This window comes from Dermacentor albipictus, chromosome 2 (genome assembly GCF_038994185.2).
Source record: "Dermacentor albipictus isolate Rhodes 1998 colony chromosome 2, USDA_Dalb.pri_finalv2, whole genome shotgun sequence".
Classification (NCBI taxonomy): domain Eukaryota; kingdom Metazoa; phylum Arthropoda; class Arachnida; order Ixodida; family Ixodidae; genus Dermacentor; species Dermacentor albipictus.
In genome coordinates, this window is record NC_091822.1 from 190462137 (window position 1) to 190484116 (window position 21980).

The 21980-nt window shown below is 43.3% G+C and overlaps 1 protein-coding gene across 4 annotated transcripts in view; it reads left to right on the forward strand.

The window, feature by feature from the left end:
- Positions 1-21863, forward strand: part of Hmgcr (HMG coenzyme A reductase) — a 76643-nt gene extending 54780 nt beyond the window's left edge. For all 4 annotated transcript variants that reach the window (XM_065453448.2, XM_065453441.1, XM_065453433.2 and 1 more), the window contains exons 8-20: positions 47-166; positions 2160-2275; positions 3051-3211; positions 3873-4078; positions 7528-7875; positions 12001-12086; positions 13373-13550; positions 14456-14562; positions 16360-16423; positions 17754-17894; positions 18183-18341; positions 20555-20709; positions 21712-21863. In XM_065453448.2, the coding sequence (XP_065309520.1) occupies positions 47-166; positions 2160-2275; positions 3051-3211; positions 3873-4078; positions 7528-7875; positions 12001-12086; positions 13373-13550; positions 14456-14562; positions 16360-16423; positions 17754-17894; positions 18183-18341; positions 20555-20709; positions 21712-21796 (1926 nt within the window). In that variant the 3' untranslated portion in view covers positions 21797-21863. The remainder of the gene's footprint in view (positions 1-46; positions 167-2159; positions 2276-3050; positions 3212-3872; positions 4079-7527; positions 7876-12000; positions 12087-13372; positions 13551-14455; positions 14563-16359; positions 16424-17753; positions 17895-18182; positions 18342-20554; positions 20710-21711) is intronic.
- The last annotated feature ends 117 nt before the right edge of the window (positions 21864-21980 follow it).

Genomic DNA, 21980 nt, shown 5'->3' on the forward strand with positions numbered 1-21980 from the left:
TTTGCCATGTTATTGGCATGCTTCCCATTATTTTGACCATTTTCAGTTGTCACGAGACAGGGAAGAGGGACGTCCTGTGTGGCAGTTGAGCACATTAGCAAGAGTCTTGCAACAAGAAGAAGAACAAAAGCCAAATCCAGTCCTCCAGAGGGTAAAGATGATCATGGTGAGCATTGCTGCTTTCATGTAAAAATGCAGATAAATGCATCAAACGCAAATATTTGATGCTGCAACTGCTAAGAGCTTCAGGTGTCTAAGCTACTGCAGTCTGCTTTATACTGGCTGCCACACATAGCCATCTTAGAAGGCACATTCAACAAGATACCACTGTGGCACTGACCATATGCTTAACTACTATATTCAATTATCTCATAAAATATACGGCAGCATGCAGGTTTCTGTATTGGATTCAATATGTTCATATCAGGCTATTCGATATGGAGTTAAGGGGCACACAAGCTTTTTGAATAGAGAAGAACAGTTGGAAACCTTTCAGCATAAAAGCCAGTCAGCATTATTCTTGGTATCACACGCATGCTTATTTCAGCAGCACTGTGCTCTTCCGGCCTACCCTTCCTCCCCCCTTTTTTTTTTCTTTCTTGTTTAATCATGGGCACATTATTTTTGTGAGCTTCTACTGAATCTAAGCTTGGGTTATGAACAGTCTTGCTCTGTTTATTTAACCTTCAATCCTCCATTGATAAACTAGATATGTCTGTACTTTCTGAAGGTGAACTGAAGATGTCCACAATAATAGATTCTTTTTATGCAGACTGCCTGTATAGGAACTGATATATATAAGATAACATGGCATTGATGCCCTGTGTTGTATGCCACATTCAGAACTGCACAATCTCGTTTCATTATGTTAGCAATTATATGGACACTCCAGGTGAATTTTTGTCGTCACTGTGATGTTCGGTATATGTTTCTTTATACGTACGCTATGTGTTTATCTATGCTGCATATGCAAGGCAGATGCTGCACTATTCAACTACCAACTTGCTTAGGCCAGTGTTATGTTCTTGAATAAATTATTTCTCAGATTTTTTTAGATTTGCAGCCCGCAAACAAAAGTCATTCATTCACATTGCATGCCTTTTGTCTTAAATCTTCTCAGACTATTAAAAAGGCTTGAAACAATGTTAGTGCTCACAGTCTGAAAGTGATGTAATTTCGCTGGTGCCGCTGTGTGCGGGCAATGCAGTGACTCCTGTGTGATGCCATTACAGGCCCTGCACGACATGTTAAAGCTTTTAAAGGTGCCAGAAATTTCGGCGCACCCACATATATCACGTCCACGTATAGTTACACCTGTATATAGTTAGAACACCGTCTAAGGAGTTCACGCGTAACACTACACCTTGCTATTGCTGTCACTGCTTCACCCTTAGAGCAAAACTGCTTTTTAGAGCGCAGCTCTTTGGCGTCCGTTCCTGGGTTTCGCGTCGGCGTTGTCGTCAGCGTTGTCGTCGGCCTCGTAACCAGCTCCGCCCCCCTTCGCTGGAGTGGGAGACGAAGGACGCGAGCCGCGAATGGCGGAGACCAATGAGAGCGGCCCCTTCAGTGACGTGCGCGCGCGATGCTGGTGTCATGCGGACCCTCCTTACGGCTCGATGCGCACTCGTGTCTGGTCTCAGCCGATCCGCTCGTTTCGTACTATCGTCTGCTCGCGCCAAAGCTCTCGCCCGCGCCTGTTTGGTTCTGTTGGGTCGGTCTCGTTCGCGCTTGTTTTGGTTGTTTTGTGTGAGATTGTTTCTTAATCTGATTGTATACGCTATGCGAATTGTATAGTACTTTCTGGAAGCCTTGCGGCACCAGCGATCACACTGGAACCTTTGACGAGTCATGTATAAACGCCGGCTCGCTTGATCCGCAGATCAGATTTTCAACCATTACCGACTCTGCTACATGTCTCTCTCAAATTCTTTGCTTCAAAATATCGCGAAATGGAAACACGTATAGAGCTGCGCTCAAATTTCGCATTAGGGAGTATCGTAATCGTCGGATAATTTTTTTTTTTCTTTTTCTTTTTTCTCAACAACAGTATGCTTTGTGACCATATATGGCTCATCTGCTGTATATCTGTGGAAACATTTTGGCATATAATATTATAATATTTGTAATTTCCTTGTGGCTCCCATCTCATATCTATGCAGTCAGCTGGGCTTATGCTTGTGCACACGCATAGTCGGTGGATGGCGGGCAGCCCAGGGACGCAGGGCCCAGACCCCATTGCATCTGACAAACTTGCTTGGGGGCCTTACTTTCAAAGGTATGCACCTGTTCAGCGCTCTTTCAGTGTGTTCGTTGTATAATCACCAATTCACTTCAAAGTGCAGTGAAGTTACGTCTACTCATATTGAATAAATATTCAACTTCAAACAGCCTTAGGGTAGTCCGTGTCATGTCGGCTAAGCTCTATCAATGAAGTAGTAATCCAGGGCTAGGATGTGTGTGAATAGCCCTGTGCAAAAGATCTCGTGAACACTATTTGTGTGCATGATACATTGAACTGTTGGCACCATCTTTCTAAAGGATGAGGGGCATGTTATGATTGTTCAGGCATTTTCCAATACTACATGTATGGCAAGACAAGTGGGACAACTGTGCATGTTTGATATTGGTCTGTCATTCGCAGCTGTGCCAATAAAAAAAAAGCAAATCAAAACATTATTCACAGGAACTGAAGCCTTTGTCTCCTCGGTTGTATCTGGCTGTCAAATTGCAGCAATTTTGCTTAGAAAGTGCAACGCTGAAATTTAGTGGTGGCAAAGAGAGCGATCTAAGCTGACAAGACTCCTTCGTGCTAACGAAGTCAAGGGATTGTTGAATACTCATTTGGTCAGGATTAATCGTACTGAAAGGTAAAAATGGACTCTGACACACTTTCCAAAACATGTTGTATACTTCTTGTCTGTGGTCAGTGTCAATTTTTATCTTCCGTCATTCATGGCTATGTCTACATTGAGATGCGAGGTGATTGTGCTTCTAATTGGACAACCAGCAGGTCTAAGAGTGAGTGAGGCCTTTGGCTGTCCCTTGTGCAGATGGCTGGCGGTGAGCCCTGAGCAGCTGGTGTTGCTCGTGTTGGCATCAGCGTTGGCTGTCAAATACATCTTCTTTGAGAATCGGGAGGAGCTAGAGCTCCATTTTGCACAACAGAGTCACCCATGGGAAGAAAAGGCTTGCCTAGGCGACTCCACGAATGGTAAGTGTTTCACTTGGATCACCTAAACCTAGTTTAAATGGCTGCTGCTGGTGTAGTGTGGGAGAAAAATGCAAAGGCTGCTTTTAATTGCTGAAGCGTGCTGGTTCTGTATGGTTTGGCTGCAACAACCGGCCTTCATTGGCAGCCACATCACAGTGTAGATGAATGCTGGTGGGTGAAGTACTGAATTGCAGGAGCTGTTACGCTGCGTAGGAGAAGCTGAGCATAGCATTGTACTGCCTTCCATGGAGCTTTGATGGGATTTTGGAAAAGGAGGCTTTTGAATTTAAGAAAGATTATTTCACTGCCTGCGTGTGCAGTGCTGCTGCCCTGCGATGCAAATTACCGTCAACCCCAGTCCGTGTTTGGCCTGATGGCCAAATGCATGAATCATCTTGGATTCTAATGGACAGTAATATTAACCTCAATTACGTGGGATGAAGGCATTCAGCTTTTAGTGATAAATCACACTGCACTGATTGTCCAAACAAAAGATAGTAATGCACAGGTGTGAGAATCCAGCTTTCCCTTGTAACACATTCCTTCCTGACTTAGGAGCTCTGAACAAATTTGTCAATTGCACCAGCTATCTTGAAAAGGTTACTCTTTCAGGCCACTGCCCTTTGCAAATGTTTGTGATAAAAAGCTCACTGCCTCGCAGGTGCAGAAGGGTCCACTGGAAGTCGCCCTAGCACACCTTCCACGCAGCCTGCTTGCCCCACTGAGCCTCGTGTGGACTTTGTGCTGGGGGCTGATGACTGCTGGGAAATGGTGGACAAGGGTTGCCAGACAGAGGAGAACCCTGAGGAGGAGCCCGATCCTGAACCCCGCAGCCTAGAGGAATGTGTTGCTGTACTGCAGGGACAGGTATGTACACATTTGTAACCAACATACTGCAGAACGCCGAGCCTGATTGTCTGTAAGGAGCAGTAACAAAGGTTTTTTTAGCTTCCTGTCGTGCATGCAATGCATTTTCAACAGTGCATTATCCTTTATTTTGCCAATAATTCCTTTAAAACAAATGTTTATGAACAGTCTTACAAATTTGTAAACAGGGTGGTGCCAGGATTTTTCTGTGTTTGGAGGCAGAGCATAATTCTTATTTTTGTTGGGGATGCAGGAAGGCATTTCACTCAGGGCAATCCCTAGTTAGTAGAAGGGGAGCAATGGATGTGGAGGCATGAAGAAATTTTGGCGGATTGGCCACACCTTTTAGAACCACCTCTGTTCACAAAACTGCTGCTATGAATGCAAACACTGCTTTCAACCACCTGTTTCACTGGTTAGCTATGAAGACGTCATGCTGTGAACGTTGCGAGGTTAATTCTTGACACATCGGCATTGGCTTATACTGTGCTGTCGCATGCACTGAATTATCCTCATGTGCAAGAAAACCAGTATAAATGATGGTATAAGACTGTTTTCAGGAGTATGACATGAAATATACATGCATACTCCACATGATGTTGCATTCTGGCATATGCTTCTGATCAAGTGGACATTGTGGTGAACCTAGCAATTGTGCACGATTAGTACAGTGCAGTGGTGTGGTGTTCAGCTTTGGTAGCATAAAAATGAAATCTGATCTGCATGGCCAGAACTCTGAGCTTCACTTTCACTGGCCTATTTTTAGAGTGCAGCTCGCAAGTGGCTTTTCCTGCGGCGAGCGTCGGTGTAGCCGAGCGAACGAGCACCATGACGAATGAAAGCAAACACGGAGCGCAGTGGGAGATGAAAGAAAGGCGGCAGTGCAGGATAAGGATTAGATTTGGTAATATTGGTGAACAATTAAACGATTAATCATTTAAAAGTATCCCATAGAACAATTAATCTTCATTGATGTCCACCTTTAATTTAATCAACTTAATGAAACATATTTGATTAATCGTTTTTGAGAGTTTGACAGGAGTGGGGCGAAAAATTTGAAATCATACTAGAATGGTGGAGCATGAGCACTGACCCTGTGGTTGTGGTAGAGCAACTGTTGACCGTTATACCGAGTGTCGAGTGATGCTGAGCCGAGTGCTTTCGCTGTCTTTCCCTACATAACACACGCCACCACACAGCCTGAAGCCAGAGGCTTGAGATGCCCTCGCAGTTCAAGGCATACTATAGCAACCCAGTCGTTCATCGTCGTGTCAATCCCAGTCCACTAGAGACTTGGCACAGCATTCACGCCGGTTTTGGAGCATGTATTTGACAAAGAGATAGAGTTCATGTCGATCCCAGCAAATCTAAATCTTCTATAACCTATTCTCGCATGCTGGTTGTGTGGCCATTCAAAGAAGGCATCGGTTTCACCCGAACATACCAGCCAATTGACATTCCTTTATTCTGTAGAAAAGAGCATGTGGTTTAAAATCATAAATCAATAATTTTCTTTTCCTCTGTGCATACTGCAATTTCTTGCTAGTTGGGCTTCATCTCCCACTTTTGCCATTTTTCTTATTTCTTGTTTAAAGTGCCCAGCAAATATTTTGATTAATCGATTAATCGATTAAAAATTCTGCAGTGAAAGCAATTGATTAAAGGCTAAAATGATGAAAGGTTAATTGGTAATTGGATAAAAGAAATCTATCTCGACTATCCCTAATAAGGGTGCAGCGGAACCATGATGTGGAAAGTGGAGGAGGAGCTGAGGGAAGATGGCCTGCGCATGTGCAGAGTTGCCAGCGGACTAGGCATCCGCAGCCGTGTGGGCGATCTCATCTGCACTTCCGAGGAAGGGGGCAGGGTGCCATGAGGTGGGGAGGGCTACGCTCATCCACGGTGTCAGCTCCTGAGGTCAGTCCGCAGTACCGGCATGTGTGACAGGGTTCACTGCTCCTACAAAGGATGATGGCAAAGGGCTATGAGTAAGGCTCGATGTGACGCTCCCTTGGGTGTCGAAGGACCACTCTCGTCGTTGGTGGAATTAAAGTGTGAGAAGAAAACCACAGTGCCTCGCAAGACGGTCTGTGCAGCGATGGTGGCTGTGATATGCAACCAGAATAGTGTGCGTCGTCTCTATGGAAACAAAGCATTGCATGAGCGGAGGTCTTTCTGTGGCAGCTGTTCTGAATTGCACCCACGTGTCATCCATGCACTGTCTGTCACAATCTTCTGATTAGCGAGGCAGACTTGCCACACTTCACTCCATTTGGAATGTGCCGCACGAGACAGATTTTCCACGCAAGCCAATATATCGCGAAATGAAAACACGCTCAAATTTCACATTAGCGAGTGTCGTAATCGTCTGTGAATTTTTTTTGCTGGCATATTTAGACCAGCTCTTGCATGGCTCTCATTTTGATTTTTTGTGTTTTAATGTGTAAAGTGGCATACAGGATGTTTTGGAACCGGTGCTTGCTTGAAAGTTTTGTTTGGGACATAGTATATTGTTGCCAAGTGCATTTAGAATAACTTGCATTGCAGGAAACTTAAAAATAAATTCAAGGAAAATCCCACACTGTATCTCTCCAAAATAATAGCACTAACAATGCTAAGAGAACACAGCAACAACTGCACTGTTAATCACAAAAAACTACGAGGGCTGCTGATACCAGTAAATAAACAGTACACATCAAAACATAAAGCTTGCTGTCATCTTGTGTAGTCTCCACATAGCAAATGAGGAAAATACCATTGCCGTGACATCACACACATTTATGGTTGCTTCTATTTGCAGTCTCCTTTATGTAGGCAAGGGTGAGAGGGAGCAATGATGAGAAAGAACTGTTTTATTTCTCCAAACACCTCTAGCCGAGCAATTGCTGTATACTGTACCTTTATGGAAAAAACATGATTAGAAAATGTCCCACAGACAGTGCCTTAGAGCTCTGCAGATTACAGACAAAACTTTTTTTATCTTATTCAGGTGTACTGGTTCAAATAACGTTATTATACAAACATATTGTCACAAGCATCACAGAAAGTCGCTCTTCTGGTTTTCTGGTCTCCATTTTCACCCTCCAACAGTGTAATCTGCTGGCCCACAAACTCTTATTGCTCATATTATTTGGCTAAAGTGATGTATATCCGAGACTGCTGCTCCACTTTGGCCAGACCGGTGGCGGTGCTTTTGCCTGGATGTAGGGTGCTTTTATGCAATGGGGTTGTTGCACAGTCAAACCCCGTTTTGACTAAGTTGTACCCGACATGAAAATACCTTAGTTATACTATATCCATTGTTCATTACAAGCATAGTATATTCTTTCTATGCTGATAGGCAGGAGTCATATTAGATTTACCTTATTATATCTCATAATTGTTTAAATTTGTGTTCTGTATTTCGATGCTCAACCGTGTAGCATTAATTTCTGTCGCTGCTTTAACAGGACGGTGCTCGGGGCCTGACAGATGAGGAAGTGCTCCGGCTGTGCGAGGCCCAGAAGCTGGCGGCCTACCGTCTCGAGCAAGCAGTGGGCAGCGCAATGCGGGGTGTGTCCCTTCGGCGGCGGCTGCTCGAGAGGCAGGGGGCATGTCCCCTGGAGGGCCTGCCTTTCCGTGGCTATGACTACACGGCTGTGCAGGGGGCCTGCTGCGAGAATGTGGTTGGCTTCTTGCCCGTGCCAGTGGGCATAGCTGGCCCGCTGCTGCTCGACGGCCGGCAGTTTCACGTGCCCATGGCCACCACTGAGGGGTGCCTGGTGGCCAGTACCAACCGGGGCTGCCGTGCCCTGTCGGTAAGCCAGTTGCCATTGCTCTTGTTGGTCTCTCCCCCACCATGCCCCTAGTGGGCATTTTTTTTTCTTTTTTCTTACTTTAGGACCTTGTCTTGTGCATTTGCATGAAAGTTCCCCTTTTGTGAGGCTGTTTCCTGAAGTGTAGGCAGGCGTTGCGCCCCTTCAAGTGGCAGTTGCCAGCCTGCTTAACAATAATAACTGCTTATTCGGCACCTTTCGCACAGGTAGTACATGTACAGGGTTCAGCGATTGAAACGTGATACTCGGACAATGTGGCAGTCGGCACTTTTTGCACCACCGGCGATCGCTGGGTGATCACTGAGGAGGCCCAATGCAATTATGATGCATCAAAAATATCCTCACTTTCATGTGACACAAAAATGCATCATCTAAGTGTCACCAGCGCCCACCGGCGACGCAAGGAAGTACTGGCCGCCATGTTGTCAGAGTATTACGTTTCAATCGCCGAGCACTGTACATGGTCCAAGCCAGGTGAAGCCTCATTGGGCTTGTCTGACAATGGCCAGCAGACAGCGGAAGCTGTGCTTCCCTTTGTTTCTTTTTTTTTTGTCCGTTGTAAATTTTTTTTTGTAATTATGAACCTACAAGCCGGCAGGAAGCTATATTTATAATCTTACTATGAATATATGTAGATTTCTTTTTTTCTTTTTATTGGGCTTCACCACTACACATTTGTGCCATGTAACAAAGACAGCTTTTGCCCTCTCGTGACAGCTCATATCGCAACACACATAGGGGGCATAGCGGTCCAACTAATAATAATAATTCTCCCAAGCTAATAAGTTATACAGATGACACTAATATTTTTTCAGCAGTACATCCACTCAAGAACTTGAGCATCAGGTGCACATTATCAAAATAAGCTCGTGGGTTGGGTTAGTTCAAATAAATTACAACTAAAGGCTAGTAAAACGAAATACATAATATTTGCTCCAATCAATAAGTCATGTAAATAAAATACAACTGTTTTGTTTGAGAGCAGACAGTTAGAGCAGATAAAAAGCCGAAAGCTCTTGCTGACGGCTCGATGTGGAATACTGTGTAGCTCGTGTAAGGGCTGTGCCTTTCTTTCACAATTTTGACGAGGTGCAGCCTTTAGATGAGACGGAACCTTTTTGCCAAAATAGTGCCGGCACAGCCTTCACTTGTGCGCACCCTGCATCCCAGGATGTACTATTGCGTGAGAGGTCAACACGTAGCTCTCTACATCTAGTAGCGACACGTCGAAGTATGCAGCGCTTGAAAATTCGCCAATGCAAGTGCGGCGTCGGGGCACAGAATGCGATTGCTTCTCTGTCAGAAATTATTTTTTCATATTTTGGGCTGCCAAGTCAGGGTTGCAGTCCTCACACAGGACTGCAACCGAATCTATATGGTACACACATAAAAAACTAACAATAGAACTTAGTGGAATAGATGGATGCCTATATAAACTCAGCCCAGTCCTGCCGAAATGGTTACAGTATGCATTATATTATGCTCTGTTCTGTTGTAGAGTAACATACTGTATTTTGGTATGGGGATGCGACCACACAAACTAATTATCAAAAACTACTATATCTTCAGAAAAGAGTTCTACGAGCACACAAACAATATCATGGCCTTATCGAGGACTTGAAAACTAAACCACTTTTTGAAAAATATTCATTACTAAATGTAACACACCTATACTATTTCAAGCTTTTACAATGGGTTCTACAAAACAAGCCTGGATGGCTACATCAGCGAGTACAAAGCACAACATACATCAGCAATGCAATAAAAGCACCATCACTCAGGACAAATTATCTTAAACAATACATAAAATACCAACTACCTACATTGTTAAGTAGCTTACATGGTCTTATAGGTTCTGATCATACACATTCTAGTACCATGAAGAAAAGTGAGGCATCCACCCAATCGTAGCAATTGCTACGATTGGGTGGATGTCTCATTTCCCTTAATTACTTATCTCCACCTTGCAAGTTTCCGCAGAACTGTTACGTCAAATTCTAGTACATACCATGGTCAAGTCCATCCTGACACGTTATAATATTCAGTTTGCATACTAAATAATGAAGTGTTTTGTTAGGATGGGAACAAACAGCGCTTGGACGGGACGAAGCGAGGACAACATACAAAGCGCTGAAATAACCACTGATTTATTCCGGGGAATGCAATGTACACGTATACAAAAGTACAGGCTCAATGCAGAAGACCAAAAACCCGGTATCTGCGCCGGCAAAGGAATGAAATCATCACATCACATGCGTCGTCAAGCAGGCTGTCACGTTTTTAACAAATAGCTAATCTAACAGCTATGCAGAGAAATAGTGGGCACACTGACAAAGGAGTTTCCATGCGATTGGATAGAAAACGCTAGGCAGACCTCGCATGCTCTTTGCTCTGTATATCTTCCTAATATTGTGAAATCTTCAAAGGTAGGTTTTCAACTGCATTCTTTGCAGTGCTGGGCTAAATGACTGAGTACCGACACTTTTAGTGAGTACGCATGCTCTCTAAGCCGGTCATTAAAACATGGCCTGTTTGGCTAATGTAGCCAACATGAAATGTCTACTGAACCAACACATAAAATAGACCTAGCAAAAGCTGAGGAGCAGTCAGGAAAAAAAAGATCCATGTTTAATAAGTAAAAATTCATTTTATACCCATGGCACATGGGCACTCCGAAGTCCTTTGAACTAAGAGGTGTGTGCCAGAAAGACGTTCAAAATGCCCAATTTGTTTTATTTTAGCATGTATTGCAGCTATACTTTCAAACACATGTAAATGGTGCCATCGTAAATGTCACCACCATCCCATCTCCATACTTGATTCGAATCGAGTGTACTAGGACGACGCATTTAGTGTCTCTAGTAGTGGGACGTTGCAGTCGCTAACTTTTAATGATGGTCATATAAACTTTCATTACAATAGGGGGAGGAGATAAGCGAAGATGGGTGGCACCCTTAGTCCAGGGCTCCAGTGCTGGCAACTGCTGCCTTGGCCCGCCCAAGCAGGCAACGTGGGTTTTCTGGGTGTGAGCTATTGAAGGAACATTGCGGAGAAGCGCGTGGCACATTGAGGCACAGTTAATCTGAAATGCACGTCTGGCGTTTCAGACCGGCCATGGGTAGAGCTACGGTTTGCTAGACGTTTCAATAGTTAACGTTGAGAATGCTGCCACTACGAGCATCACATTGCACGGCGCGCACAATAAGGCAAGGCATGCGTTTGTCAGTGCACTGCCCATATATTCTAGTTTACTGCAGCTTGGACAGCTTCATCCGCAAGCAGCATCTCCTGTTTTGCTGTGGCAGTTACTGAAAACATGTAAAGGAGACCACATAGTATCAGCTGTCACTGGCAAAACTCCTATTGGTAAGGAGTCCTTCAGCACAAAGTAAAGAAGTTTACTTCGAAGGACTTTAACTTGCCCGTGTGCAAGAGGTATTGACAACCTGTTGTGGTGCAGAGATTCGCTGCAGCGTTGTTGCACACTCAGTTATCACAATTGAATTAGATCAAGAAGCACTTTCACAATTGACAGATGCATGACACCACAGTGTGTTGTAAGCTTGACACAGAAATTCTTGCCAGCTTAAGCCTTATTAAACTCTAGCAGGAATCATGTACATGCAACAAAGCCACCATTTCAAACAATACGTTGCTTTTCCCTAGAAGCACTGCTGTGGCAGCAGCAACATGCAACAAGTGAAATATGCTGTAGCAGTAAGTATCACTGAAACTCTGTATGACTGTTAAAAAATGACAACGCTAAGTGGCCTCTCATTGAAGTCAAATGTAATGTGCCTGTCTGATGGGCATTTAACAAACCCGCTTTGACAAAGACACGTTCCTTTGAAAGCTTTAAAGCATTGACAAATTTTGGACGATTCAGCTGCTATGTGTGCGTGCTTATTTTTTATATAATCCTTGCTCGTCTTGCACCATTAATTTTCGCCATAGTGCCAAGTTCAAAAGAAAATGTGGTTTTAGAAGAATGGGTGACTTTAGTGCTTGGGAGTATATTGGCTTGGATGTTTGCTTGAACTGTCATTCTGAAATCCTGCGTCATTGAATATGTCCCGCCCACACGCATGGCGAATGCTCCGCTTACAGATGTCAGGTGGTGCCTTCAGCAGTGTTGTTCAGGATGGCATGACTCGTGGACCTGTCGTCAAATTGCCTACCGCGCAACAGGCAGCGTGAGTGCTCATCTAATGCATATGCTTTTCATGGTGGCTCGAATGAGTGTCTTTTCAAGAACCATTTTACTGTCTGTCCACAGAAAGAAACTTTTTAGCAGAAAGACTGATGTATGTACATGCTCATGCTCCTCTCAAGCTAAGCATCATCTTCTGTTTTGAGCTATTATTAGGTTAGCTGGCACTTGCACTCTTTTTGCCATGCTTTGACTACTGAAGCTTCCAGCCTGGGTAACGTGGAGTAGCTAGTATGCCACAAACTGTTTTGAAACTAGCTGACATCCAGTGCTTTGTACAGTGTGAAAGAAGAATCAGGAAAACTGTGAGGCTCATTATCTTTCAAGTGTGTAACAATTATGTAAAACCGACAGACATAGAACTGGCTGTAAAGCGTGCTTGCACCATCTTTTTTTTTTTTTTTTTGCATGACCACTGTTGAATTAAATATTTGCATGCTGAGCAATCAGACCAGCATATAGGTGCTCTTTGGAGCAGGTGTTTGTGTTTGCTCTAATGCAGCTTGAACAAAAGGCATTCGTTTAAACTTTTACTTGATAAAAGCATTTGGCAAAGGCTACTTAAAGTGCAAGCTCATGCACTTATATATATACAGTGTGTTAGGTAATGCAACAGCGGTGGTGGGATTGTATAAAATGTTCGTTGAAGCTATTATGTGATCTGAGAAAATAAGTTAATCTTAAAGGAACAAAGAAAATATGCAAATAGTGCAGCTATGTATTAAAAATTGTCAATTGAAAATAAATTTTAGAAAATGGAGTACTACATGAGTTTGAAAAGTAGGCCTCAGTGTTTCCATAAACTTGTAAATTGTTTACAATTTTTCAGTCAAGAGAGTCTGTCTCCATTTCTGTGTGACCTAGCTGCAATGGCAGAATTGTACTGTGTGTGCACCGCAGTTGAGTCTTTGAAAGCGTATAAAAAATTTAAGAATATAATCGGGGAGTGCTGCTGGTGTCATGTTGTGTTACCTGTATGAAAGGGAGTGCCAGATTGATATTCAAACAATGATAGCTGTATAAGTTAGAGTTGGACCAGTCACTAATGTGTCCCGACTTGTATTTGCTGAAATGTCTCGTGGTACTTTCTCATTAATTGCCTGACATACAAGCTGGGTGTTCCCTTTCATGCTCGTCCACAGTGTAGTATGTATTTCTTGCTCCCCCACGTCGCGAGGCTTTTCATTCACTCCAGCAGTGGCAGAACTGCTACTGGACAGTGTCATGGTCTGGGGTCTCTCTACAAACTCTGTGGTGTTTGCTTCGCAGGGAGGTGATGAGATGGTTGCAGCGTCCAGAGCACTTTGACCAGCTCAAGGTGGCTTTTGATGGGACCAGTCGGTTTGCCAGACTCCAGAAGCTGCATACAACCATAGCAGCAAGATACCTCTTCATTCGTTTTGTCTCGATCACTGGAGACGCCATGGGCATGAACATGCTTTCCAAGGCAAGTTCAGTTGCTGTTTGCTTGTATTTATTTTTCAAATAAATACATTGCACCTAATTCGCTATTTGTTATTTCAATAGAAAAAGTACAGTGTGCTAATTGCATGCCTTAAGAAAACATACTGATGTTTTGAAATCAAGAGTTCGACGAAAACTCGTCTGGTCAGGATTGCTCATAGCCTAGAGTAAAACGGACGCCGACCAAAAACATTGAAAGAAAAAAAAAATGACGCTTTGGCTCCCACATGGGGGCCTCATTCGTAATCTAAAAGAAAAGAATCCAAGACTTCTCAGCTCCCATATGGGGGCATTGTGAACAGTTGAGAACAAGGCCCCCATATGGGAGCCGAAATGTCTTTGGTTTCTTTTCTTTTAATGTTTTTGGTCGGCGTCCATTTTACCCTTGACTATACTGATGTTTTATTTAAATACAAAAGAAAGGCTTGAGATGTGTACTGCATTTTGGCTCAGTTAACTTGAAGTTTCCAAAATTTGTGCAAGTATGAAATTCTGGGACAACAAAACAAGAATACAAAGAACAAAAAAAAATCAAATTTTAAAATAAGAAAAGGCTGAAAATGTTTGTTACTATGCTGTTGCAGTTGCATGTCAATGGCTGTGAAATGCAGAAACACCTGTGTGACATTTCAGTGAACATCAAAAAACCCCTGTAATGTAAATTACTTCCTACCCCAATGAAAGTATCCTGCACAGCCAAACTGGAACTTTAAGGATGCTATATGTTATCAGAAAATTAAGATCTTGTATGTATTTTTAAGTGCTGCATTGGCACAGCGCTTTTGTATTAACATTAAATATGTCTGGACAACATTGTCAGCTAATCGCATCATAAAATAACCTTGTAACCATGAACATCACTGTTGCAATGCTTTGCTGGTGCTGCAGGGTGCAGAGATGGCCCTTCTCAAACTACAGGAGGTGTTTCCAGCCCTGCAGGTGATCAGTGTCAGTGGAAACTACTGCACTGACAAGAAGCCAACTGCCCTTAACTGGTAAGCTGGGATCACCATGTTGCTACTACCGTATCTACTCACATAATGATCGTACCTCGTTAGAAAAAAAATTGCCACAATTCAGGGGTGCGATCATTACGCAGGTTAAATTTCCCGCGAAAAGAAACAAAAATTTTTTCATCCTGCATTTGCTGCGATATGATGACAGGTCAACAAACAGGTGGCTGCCGCTGCAACAGTGACACCAAAACAAAAATATGGCGGCCGGCAGAGCAAGTCGAACATGCCGAACGCGATTTTTTTTCTTTTCACGAGTACATTACGCGCATTGAAACAGTTTCTTCCGTATCAGTAATGAATAATATTGTTAATATCGGCAAGTCTGCGGCAATAACATAGCCATATCCACTTTGAGGGGACAGAAACAGAGATAGCCGTGCTTAGCTGCCACTGACATAGAAACACATGGCGGGTTTGCTGCGGAAACTGCAGCATTTGTCTTCACTACTGTCCTAATACGGCACATTTCCACTAAGGGTGGGCAAATATCCTAGCTTTGTTACAATCGTCGGCGTATGAATAGGGTACACTCCTAACATATCAGTGTAAACGTGGCCAGTGTATTTGCCGCTCGCGATTTGTTGCGTGCCCACGAGCGCAGATGAGAAGAATCGAGAGGCACCTTTTTTGTTGATGTTGTTGACCACAACCATTATAAAGCCTACAAATAATAAAGCCAAGGCATGTTTGGTTGGAGCTTCTTTTTTTTTTTTTTCGAGAATGTTTGGTGCGTGCAGACTGCTTGGTATGTCTTGAAGAGTCGTTCACGTGGCATTTGACAGCGTTCGACAGAGGGTAAGCGCGATCATCATTATCTAGACTTGGCACACAACATATCGCTGCGGCACGTTAGGGTTGCAATCATTACATGGGGAAAAAAATTAAAATTTTGACGACAAAATTCCGAGGTGCGTTCATTACGCGAGTGCGATCATTATGCAAGTAAATAGGGTAATTTCAAAAGAGAGGGTGCTGACGTTTATGAAAACTAGAGATGTTAGCCTAGCCTGGCCACAGGCTCGACACATTGCTTCATTGACATTGCAGTCAAATTAAGGTCTCAATGCACCTAAGTGGAATGTTCTATAAGCTGCTTATATTCTGTGTGCCACTGCACATAACGAATGAACCTATTCATTCCATGACATTTCTTACATTCAATTCATTCATTACACGGCAACAAGCATATGTAGTCTGGCTGCAACCTTCATGCATATGGAATGCAATAATGGATTACTCATTAGACAAACTGGGTGGCTACAGCATGATAGCATTACACACCTGCCATTCCCATTCATTGATTCATCCTAAAAATGTTGTTCAATAGACACTATAGGTGAAGACTGAATTTTTTATGTGTGCATATCACATCCACTAGTTGTTTTAAATTGGCCCATAGAGATCCTGTGGCAACGATTCTTCAGTAAAAAAAAATACTGTGTTGCAAGAAATGCAGCTCATCCCTATGCTGTCAAGAGCAGCTTTCTTTATAACTTTTCCTATACTTGGTTATGAACATGCAAGTAGTGCTGAAACAGGCAAAAAGACATCTGTGCTAGTTGAAGCACGATGAGCTGCCAATGATATGCAGAAGTTGCAGGCACGATGTTTCACCTATGCCAGTTTTCATCAGGTTTTACCACGAGTTTATCTATGCCAGCACTCGCCTCGCTTTATAACTTTCACCCACATGCATTGTACTACTTGTGCTCCCCTGAACATAGTGCTGAGCATCTGTGCTAAACTCTGTCCTCTGCCACACACTCTATCTCGCAGGATTGAAGGCCGAGGCAAGTCTGTAGTCTGCGAGGCCACTGTGCCAGCTCGGGTGGTGAGAGAGGTGAGCAGCACTGTCCGCATCTGCAGTACTAGGCTACAGCGTTGATGGGACAATAAACAACAAATAGCTTAAACTGGCAGAGTAGTCTTTCACGATACTACTTTTATTTCTTTGGTGAAAAAAAATCTGATAACCAGATCACAAAACGAAGGCCAAACTGCCCTTGTTGTATTTCATTCCTACATTGCTATGCCAATTGCATCAGAATAACATTGGGGACCCCGTATTTTTGTGCATTTCGATCACTTGTGCGCAGAAATTCCGAGGAATTTCCTGGAGAAGTCTTTGCTTACATTCAAACGTAATGTAAGCTTTCCTTTAGGTCAAGTCTTATGAAAAAGAAGAAACTGCTTTTGTGTAGGGCTCCATGTCCTACAATACACCAGATAATATAGATGCTGTGCATAATAAGTTTTTAGAGTGTAGAAACTGTTAAGTTAGAATATGTTTGTTGTTGAAGTACACAGTCTGGAGGTCAGAGGTGCTTTAAAGCACAGAACTTGCTGTTAAATTGTCAGCTTCATGATCAAGCAGTGAAGTATTTAGGCTTTTTTAGAGCCACTGCATTCTAAAAAACGGCTGTGGCTTAGGTAAGGTTAAGCCCATGATGCGAAGCATACTAGCCTTTATTTTAGTTGTTGAACCACTGTTTAGCCTGGTGAACTGCTGTTGCTTGGCTATATTTGGTTCGGCTAGACGAAGAAACAACTCACGCATTACTGCTTCGCCTTCAAGAGTGGAACGCGACAGCGTTCCCGTCGACCCGCCAAGGGGTGTAAGACAATGGGCTACAGGGCAGCGACTACGCGCCCCGCATTGGACGCGGTGAGCGTCGAGCAAAGCAGCGTTCGGCGCGGCAACGAAATGTGCGCCTGAGCAAGAGACGCACGCCTTAGAAACAGCTCGTTTCTAAGGCAACACCGCATTCACTAGAGGCGCTTTTGTACCGCTTTGAAGCATCGTACTCGTGGCTCAGTGGTAGCGTCTCCGTCCCACACTCCGGAGACCCTGGTTCGATTCCCACCCAGCCCGTCTTGCAAGAGTTGAGCCAAAGCCACTTCTCCTCTGTCGTGACGTCACGGTGTCACGTGGTTTCAAGGCGACACCGCCGCGCCTGAGGAGCTGGGTTGAGCTCTCGTAATATGCTTCGCATAAAACCGTTTTAGATAGGTGTACAAGGTTGCATAATTAACTGTTTCTGTTGACAGTGGGCAAGCCTGTGCACTTGCATAATAAGAATGAATTTCAAAGCAGATGCTTGACATTCAAACGAACGCATCATAGACCTACTGAAAAGAGGTAAGGCAGTTGAGCAGAGTACGCTACGCAGGTCCTCAAGACGGATGTGCTGTCCTTGATCGAGGTCAACATCAGCAAAAATCTAGTGGGATCAGCCATGGCAGGCAGTGTGGGAGGTTTCAATGCCCAGGCAGCCAACATCGTCACAGCCATATTCATTGCTACTGGACAGGTAAGAGGCAGCTACATTTTTGTCCCATGCATGAGTGCCACATACTGTATCGTGTACTGTTCACCAGCAAATGGTTCATCGAAGATTTTGGGAGTAATTGGTCAATTCATACCACTCTTTTATATGGGTATAGTTGCTGTTTATTCTTAGCCGGTGTAGAGGACCACTGTTCTGGAGCGATCACTTTGCTTGATACAAACTGCTGAAGCTTGCCATGCATCAAAATATCGGCATAGTTAGAATCTGTGACAGTCGGTTGTTGATGTGTACTTCACCACTGCATTCCAGGACCCAGCACAAAATGTGACAAGTTCGAATTGCATAACATTGGTCGAAGCCTGTGGTGCAGCAGGCCAAGATCTGTACATCAGCTGCACCATGCCTTCCATCGAGATTGGAACTGTGGGTGGAGGAACTGTGCTGGAGCCACAGGGCACCATGCTTGAGGTATGCACACAACCTGGCAAGAATTTAATACGTTGTAAAGTGAAGCTTTCTTTGCTTACCCCTGCCTGGTTTCCTGTCTCTTTGTCAGTTTCTTGCTATAAAGTGGGCCGATCCCAAAGATGGTGTAATCAAAACTGGGCTGATAAATGATAAACGACAATCTCACCAGAAATACCCAACTTACTGGCATAACGAATGCACTACGCAATGAATGCACCCCCCCCCCCCCTTTCCTATCAAAAGTATGTTCTTTCTTTTCCTCACATAGTGATGGCACTCTGAACTTGCTTCAATGAAGCAGAAGACACATGGTATGATTTGGCATCCAATTCGCCGGAATAGCAGCCGAATCCAAGGCGTTTTGTCGTGCTGTAGTACTGGATCAAACACCTGCACACCAGTGCACACTATGGCACAGCAAAATGCCTCGGATCCTGCTGCCATTCCAGCATGTCAGACGCAGCATTGGTCACAGAATCATACAGTCTCCTACTTTTTCGAGGTGGGTACAGAAAAGAAATTGCTCAAAATCTTACCCTGCATAATGAATGCACCCCCTAGTTTAGTGCAAATTTTTCTGAAAGAAATGTGCATTCATTGTGCGAGTAAATGCGGTACTCAGCAGGAGGTCTCTATGGTCGCGATGATCATGCGTTCATCAGAGATCTTGAAGCTTTAAACCTGCATCGCTATGCTTCATACTTCTCTGTACATGCACCTCTGCTCACAATGTGCTCTTCAACACTAGCAAAATGTGCCGTTACCCTGCAAATCATTGCTGCACCTATGTCGCATACCATGAGGCTATGTGAACTTGTGTTTCGGTTTAGGCAGAAGGTGTAGATAAGATAGAAATAAAATAATGCATCATTGTCTCTTCACATGGCATTTAAGTGAACTGGTTAAATAAAGCTTCACTTCTATAGATATGCTCAATCTGCAGTAATTTTTTTCTTGAGCAGTCTGTCAAAATGGATGTGAGCAAACTGTGCATTGATGGGGCATGGATAATGGATATACAGTTGGGCTGATCTCTATAGTTGTGGCTTTTGAAGCTTGAGCACTTACCCTCCGTATTAAATTACACATGAAATGAGGGCAACTTTTGGGCCAGCTTAAATCAGTTCTTCAACGTAAAAGAAAATGTACAATTGTATTTGCTGTTCGGGAGCAGTTTATTTAGGCTCTTATTTTTTTGCTTTTTTGTAATAGTTGTGAAAATTTGGAAACAAATAAAATTTAAGCATCACATTTACAAAACAAACATCATAGCTTTTAAGGGTGTAGTAAGTGGACTTAATATCTTAATTTGTGGTTGTCAAGTACATAGTTTAACAGGAGTTTTGAAGATGTACTGATAAGAAATTGTGGTATATTTTCTAAAAGCATGTGCAATATGTGGACTTTATATGCCTAAGCCTTACAACAGGTGCATTTGAAGCAACTGCAATATCTGGTTTTTATTGTGTACCAAGAATTGCTAGCCCAGTGTTTTGAATTTCCTTCAGATCTTTGTCAATTTTTGCTGAACTGTTCCCAACATTAATTACACTTTTGACTTCCTCTTAAATGCAATAAATTTCATTCATATTTGTCCACGAATTGCTTAAGGAGAGCAGTTCTGCACTTGTAATACATACTTGAATAAGTTGGAAAGGGTTCAGATCATGGTTATGCCACGTAAAACCGCATAATTAAGCTTCTTAATGTTTATTTTTAAGATGGAAAGGATTAAACGTTGCTTTTAAGGCACAAAGGTTCGCAGTTCTAACAGGCACCAGTCTTTCTACACAGAACTTGCAGTAGGTATCAATGTAGATGGCAGTTTTGCTCACAGTGAGCCAGGTGGCGTATGTTTCAATTGTAAAAATGGACATAGAGTGTGGTAATGGAACACCCTTTTCCCTCTAATCTGTTATATCTACCTGCTCTAGGCATTGTAGTAGGTACAGTTCACAGAATGTGGATATAAATGAGAGCACTTCTGTATTTCGCGTGCATTTGAAGAGAGGAATTGGAATGAGCACTGAGCTGAATGTCATTTTTAAGTGCTAGAAATTTGTTAGGTCTTAGTGTAAGTATAAACTGCTCAAGTTGTATTGCACCTAGCTATTAGTGTTATTGACACTAGCAGTGCTGGCTTCTTTTTCGCTGTCGGATTGTCCTAGCTTATGAGAAATGCACTGGGTCATAACTGTATGCAACTGTTCTAGCTCCTGGGCGTGCGAGGTTCATCACTCGAAGAACCTGGTGCGCATGCGTGCATGCTGGCACGAGTGGTGTGTGCCACTGTGCTGGCCGGAGAACTCTCCCTGCTGTCAGCCTTGGCAGCAGGACATCTAGTCAAGTCTCACATGAGACACAACAGGTGTGTACACTGTTTGGCCATAGTCCAAGATGTTTCAACTCTTCAGCAAAGTGAATGTTAAATGCAAGCACACAGATCATTGTTGGAGTACTTTATGCTGAGTGCCCAAGAACCATCTCTTGGAACATAGCAGAAGGCACATTCAGCAGTTGTAGTGTCTAACTGTGGAACTACTGACCATAAGGAATAATGTGACATTATATTTGGCCTATTGACTCCAAACAGATGCTCAGTAGCTGCTGAAGAAGTGTTAAATTTTTTCCAGAGCAAGTGTAAACCTTGAAAAATGATGTGCTGTGGTTAATCAAAATCTTAAACGGACACTAAAGTGAAAAATGATTTCTTCTGCATCAGTAAATTACCGTTATACAACACCAAAAACACCACTCTTACAACGATAAGACGTTTGGTAAGCCAGAAAAAGCGCGAGAACGAAATACGGGCGGCGACGCCTACTTAGGTTCCCACACCTGGGGGCTGTAACGTCGTGGATTTTGATGGCATCTTCTAGGGCCTACTAATTATATATAGCGGTACAGATTGATTACATTGTGTTCTAAAGGGGCCAAACATTAAACATGCCAAGTTCCGGCAACCTTTATTCAGCCAATACGGCCCAAATGTGAAAACATATTTTGGAATTCCTGACGTCACGCTGACGTGCCGGCACTGGGGTTTCGGCGCGAAATTCAAATACTGATACTTGGACCTTCATTTTCTCATCTAATAATCGAACTATTTTTTTTAAATGACTGCCTGCAGGGTTCTCAAACAATGCTTCATTAGTCTAAACTGATTTATTGTTTTGCTTTAGTGTCCCTTTAAACATACAAAGCATTCTTCATGGCCATTTTTCCTACTTTTCCTAAGACAAGACTGATTAGAGTACATTTGATAGTCACATTTAGAGTACTATTAATTGAGGGAATGCATATTTTCTTTCCGGAACTGTGTACGCCTGTTAGAGGCCGTCTCCTTATATGGTTGCTTTCATTCTCCCAGGTCGAGTGTTAATGTGGCTCACTCGACAGCAACAGAAGAATCTCCGAGACTCAAGACGATTGGAGGACTACTTGCCCCACATTAGGAGCTGTTGCATCATTGACAACAATGATGAGTGTTGAGCTTGTTGAATAAAGTGGGAGCACAGATCACGTCTGCTTTTCAGAGGTCCAGTGCAAAAAGATATGCAGAGTGCACAGAACAATGCTGCAGCCGTTGGCATGAAAGTGCAACTGATTCACTGGTTTCTAGTCTGAATGTTTTCGTTC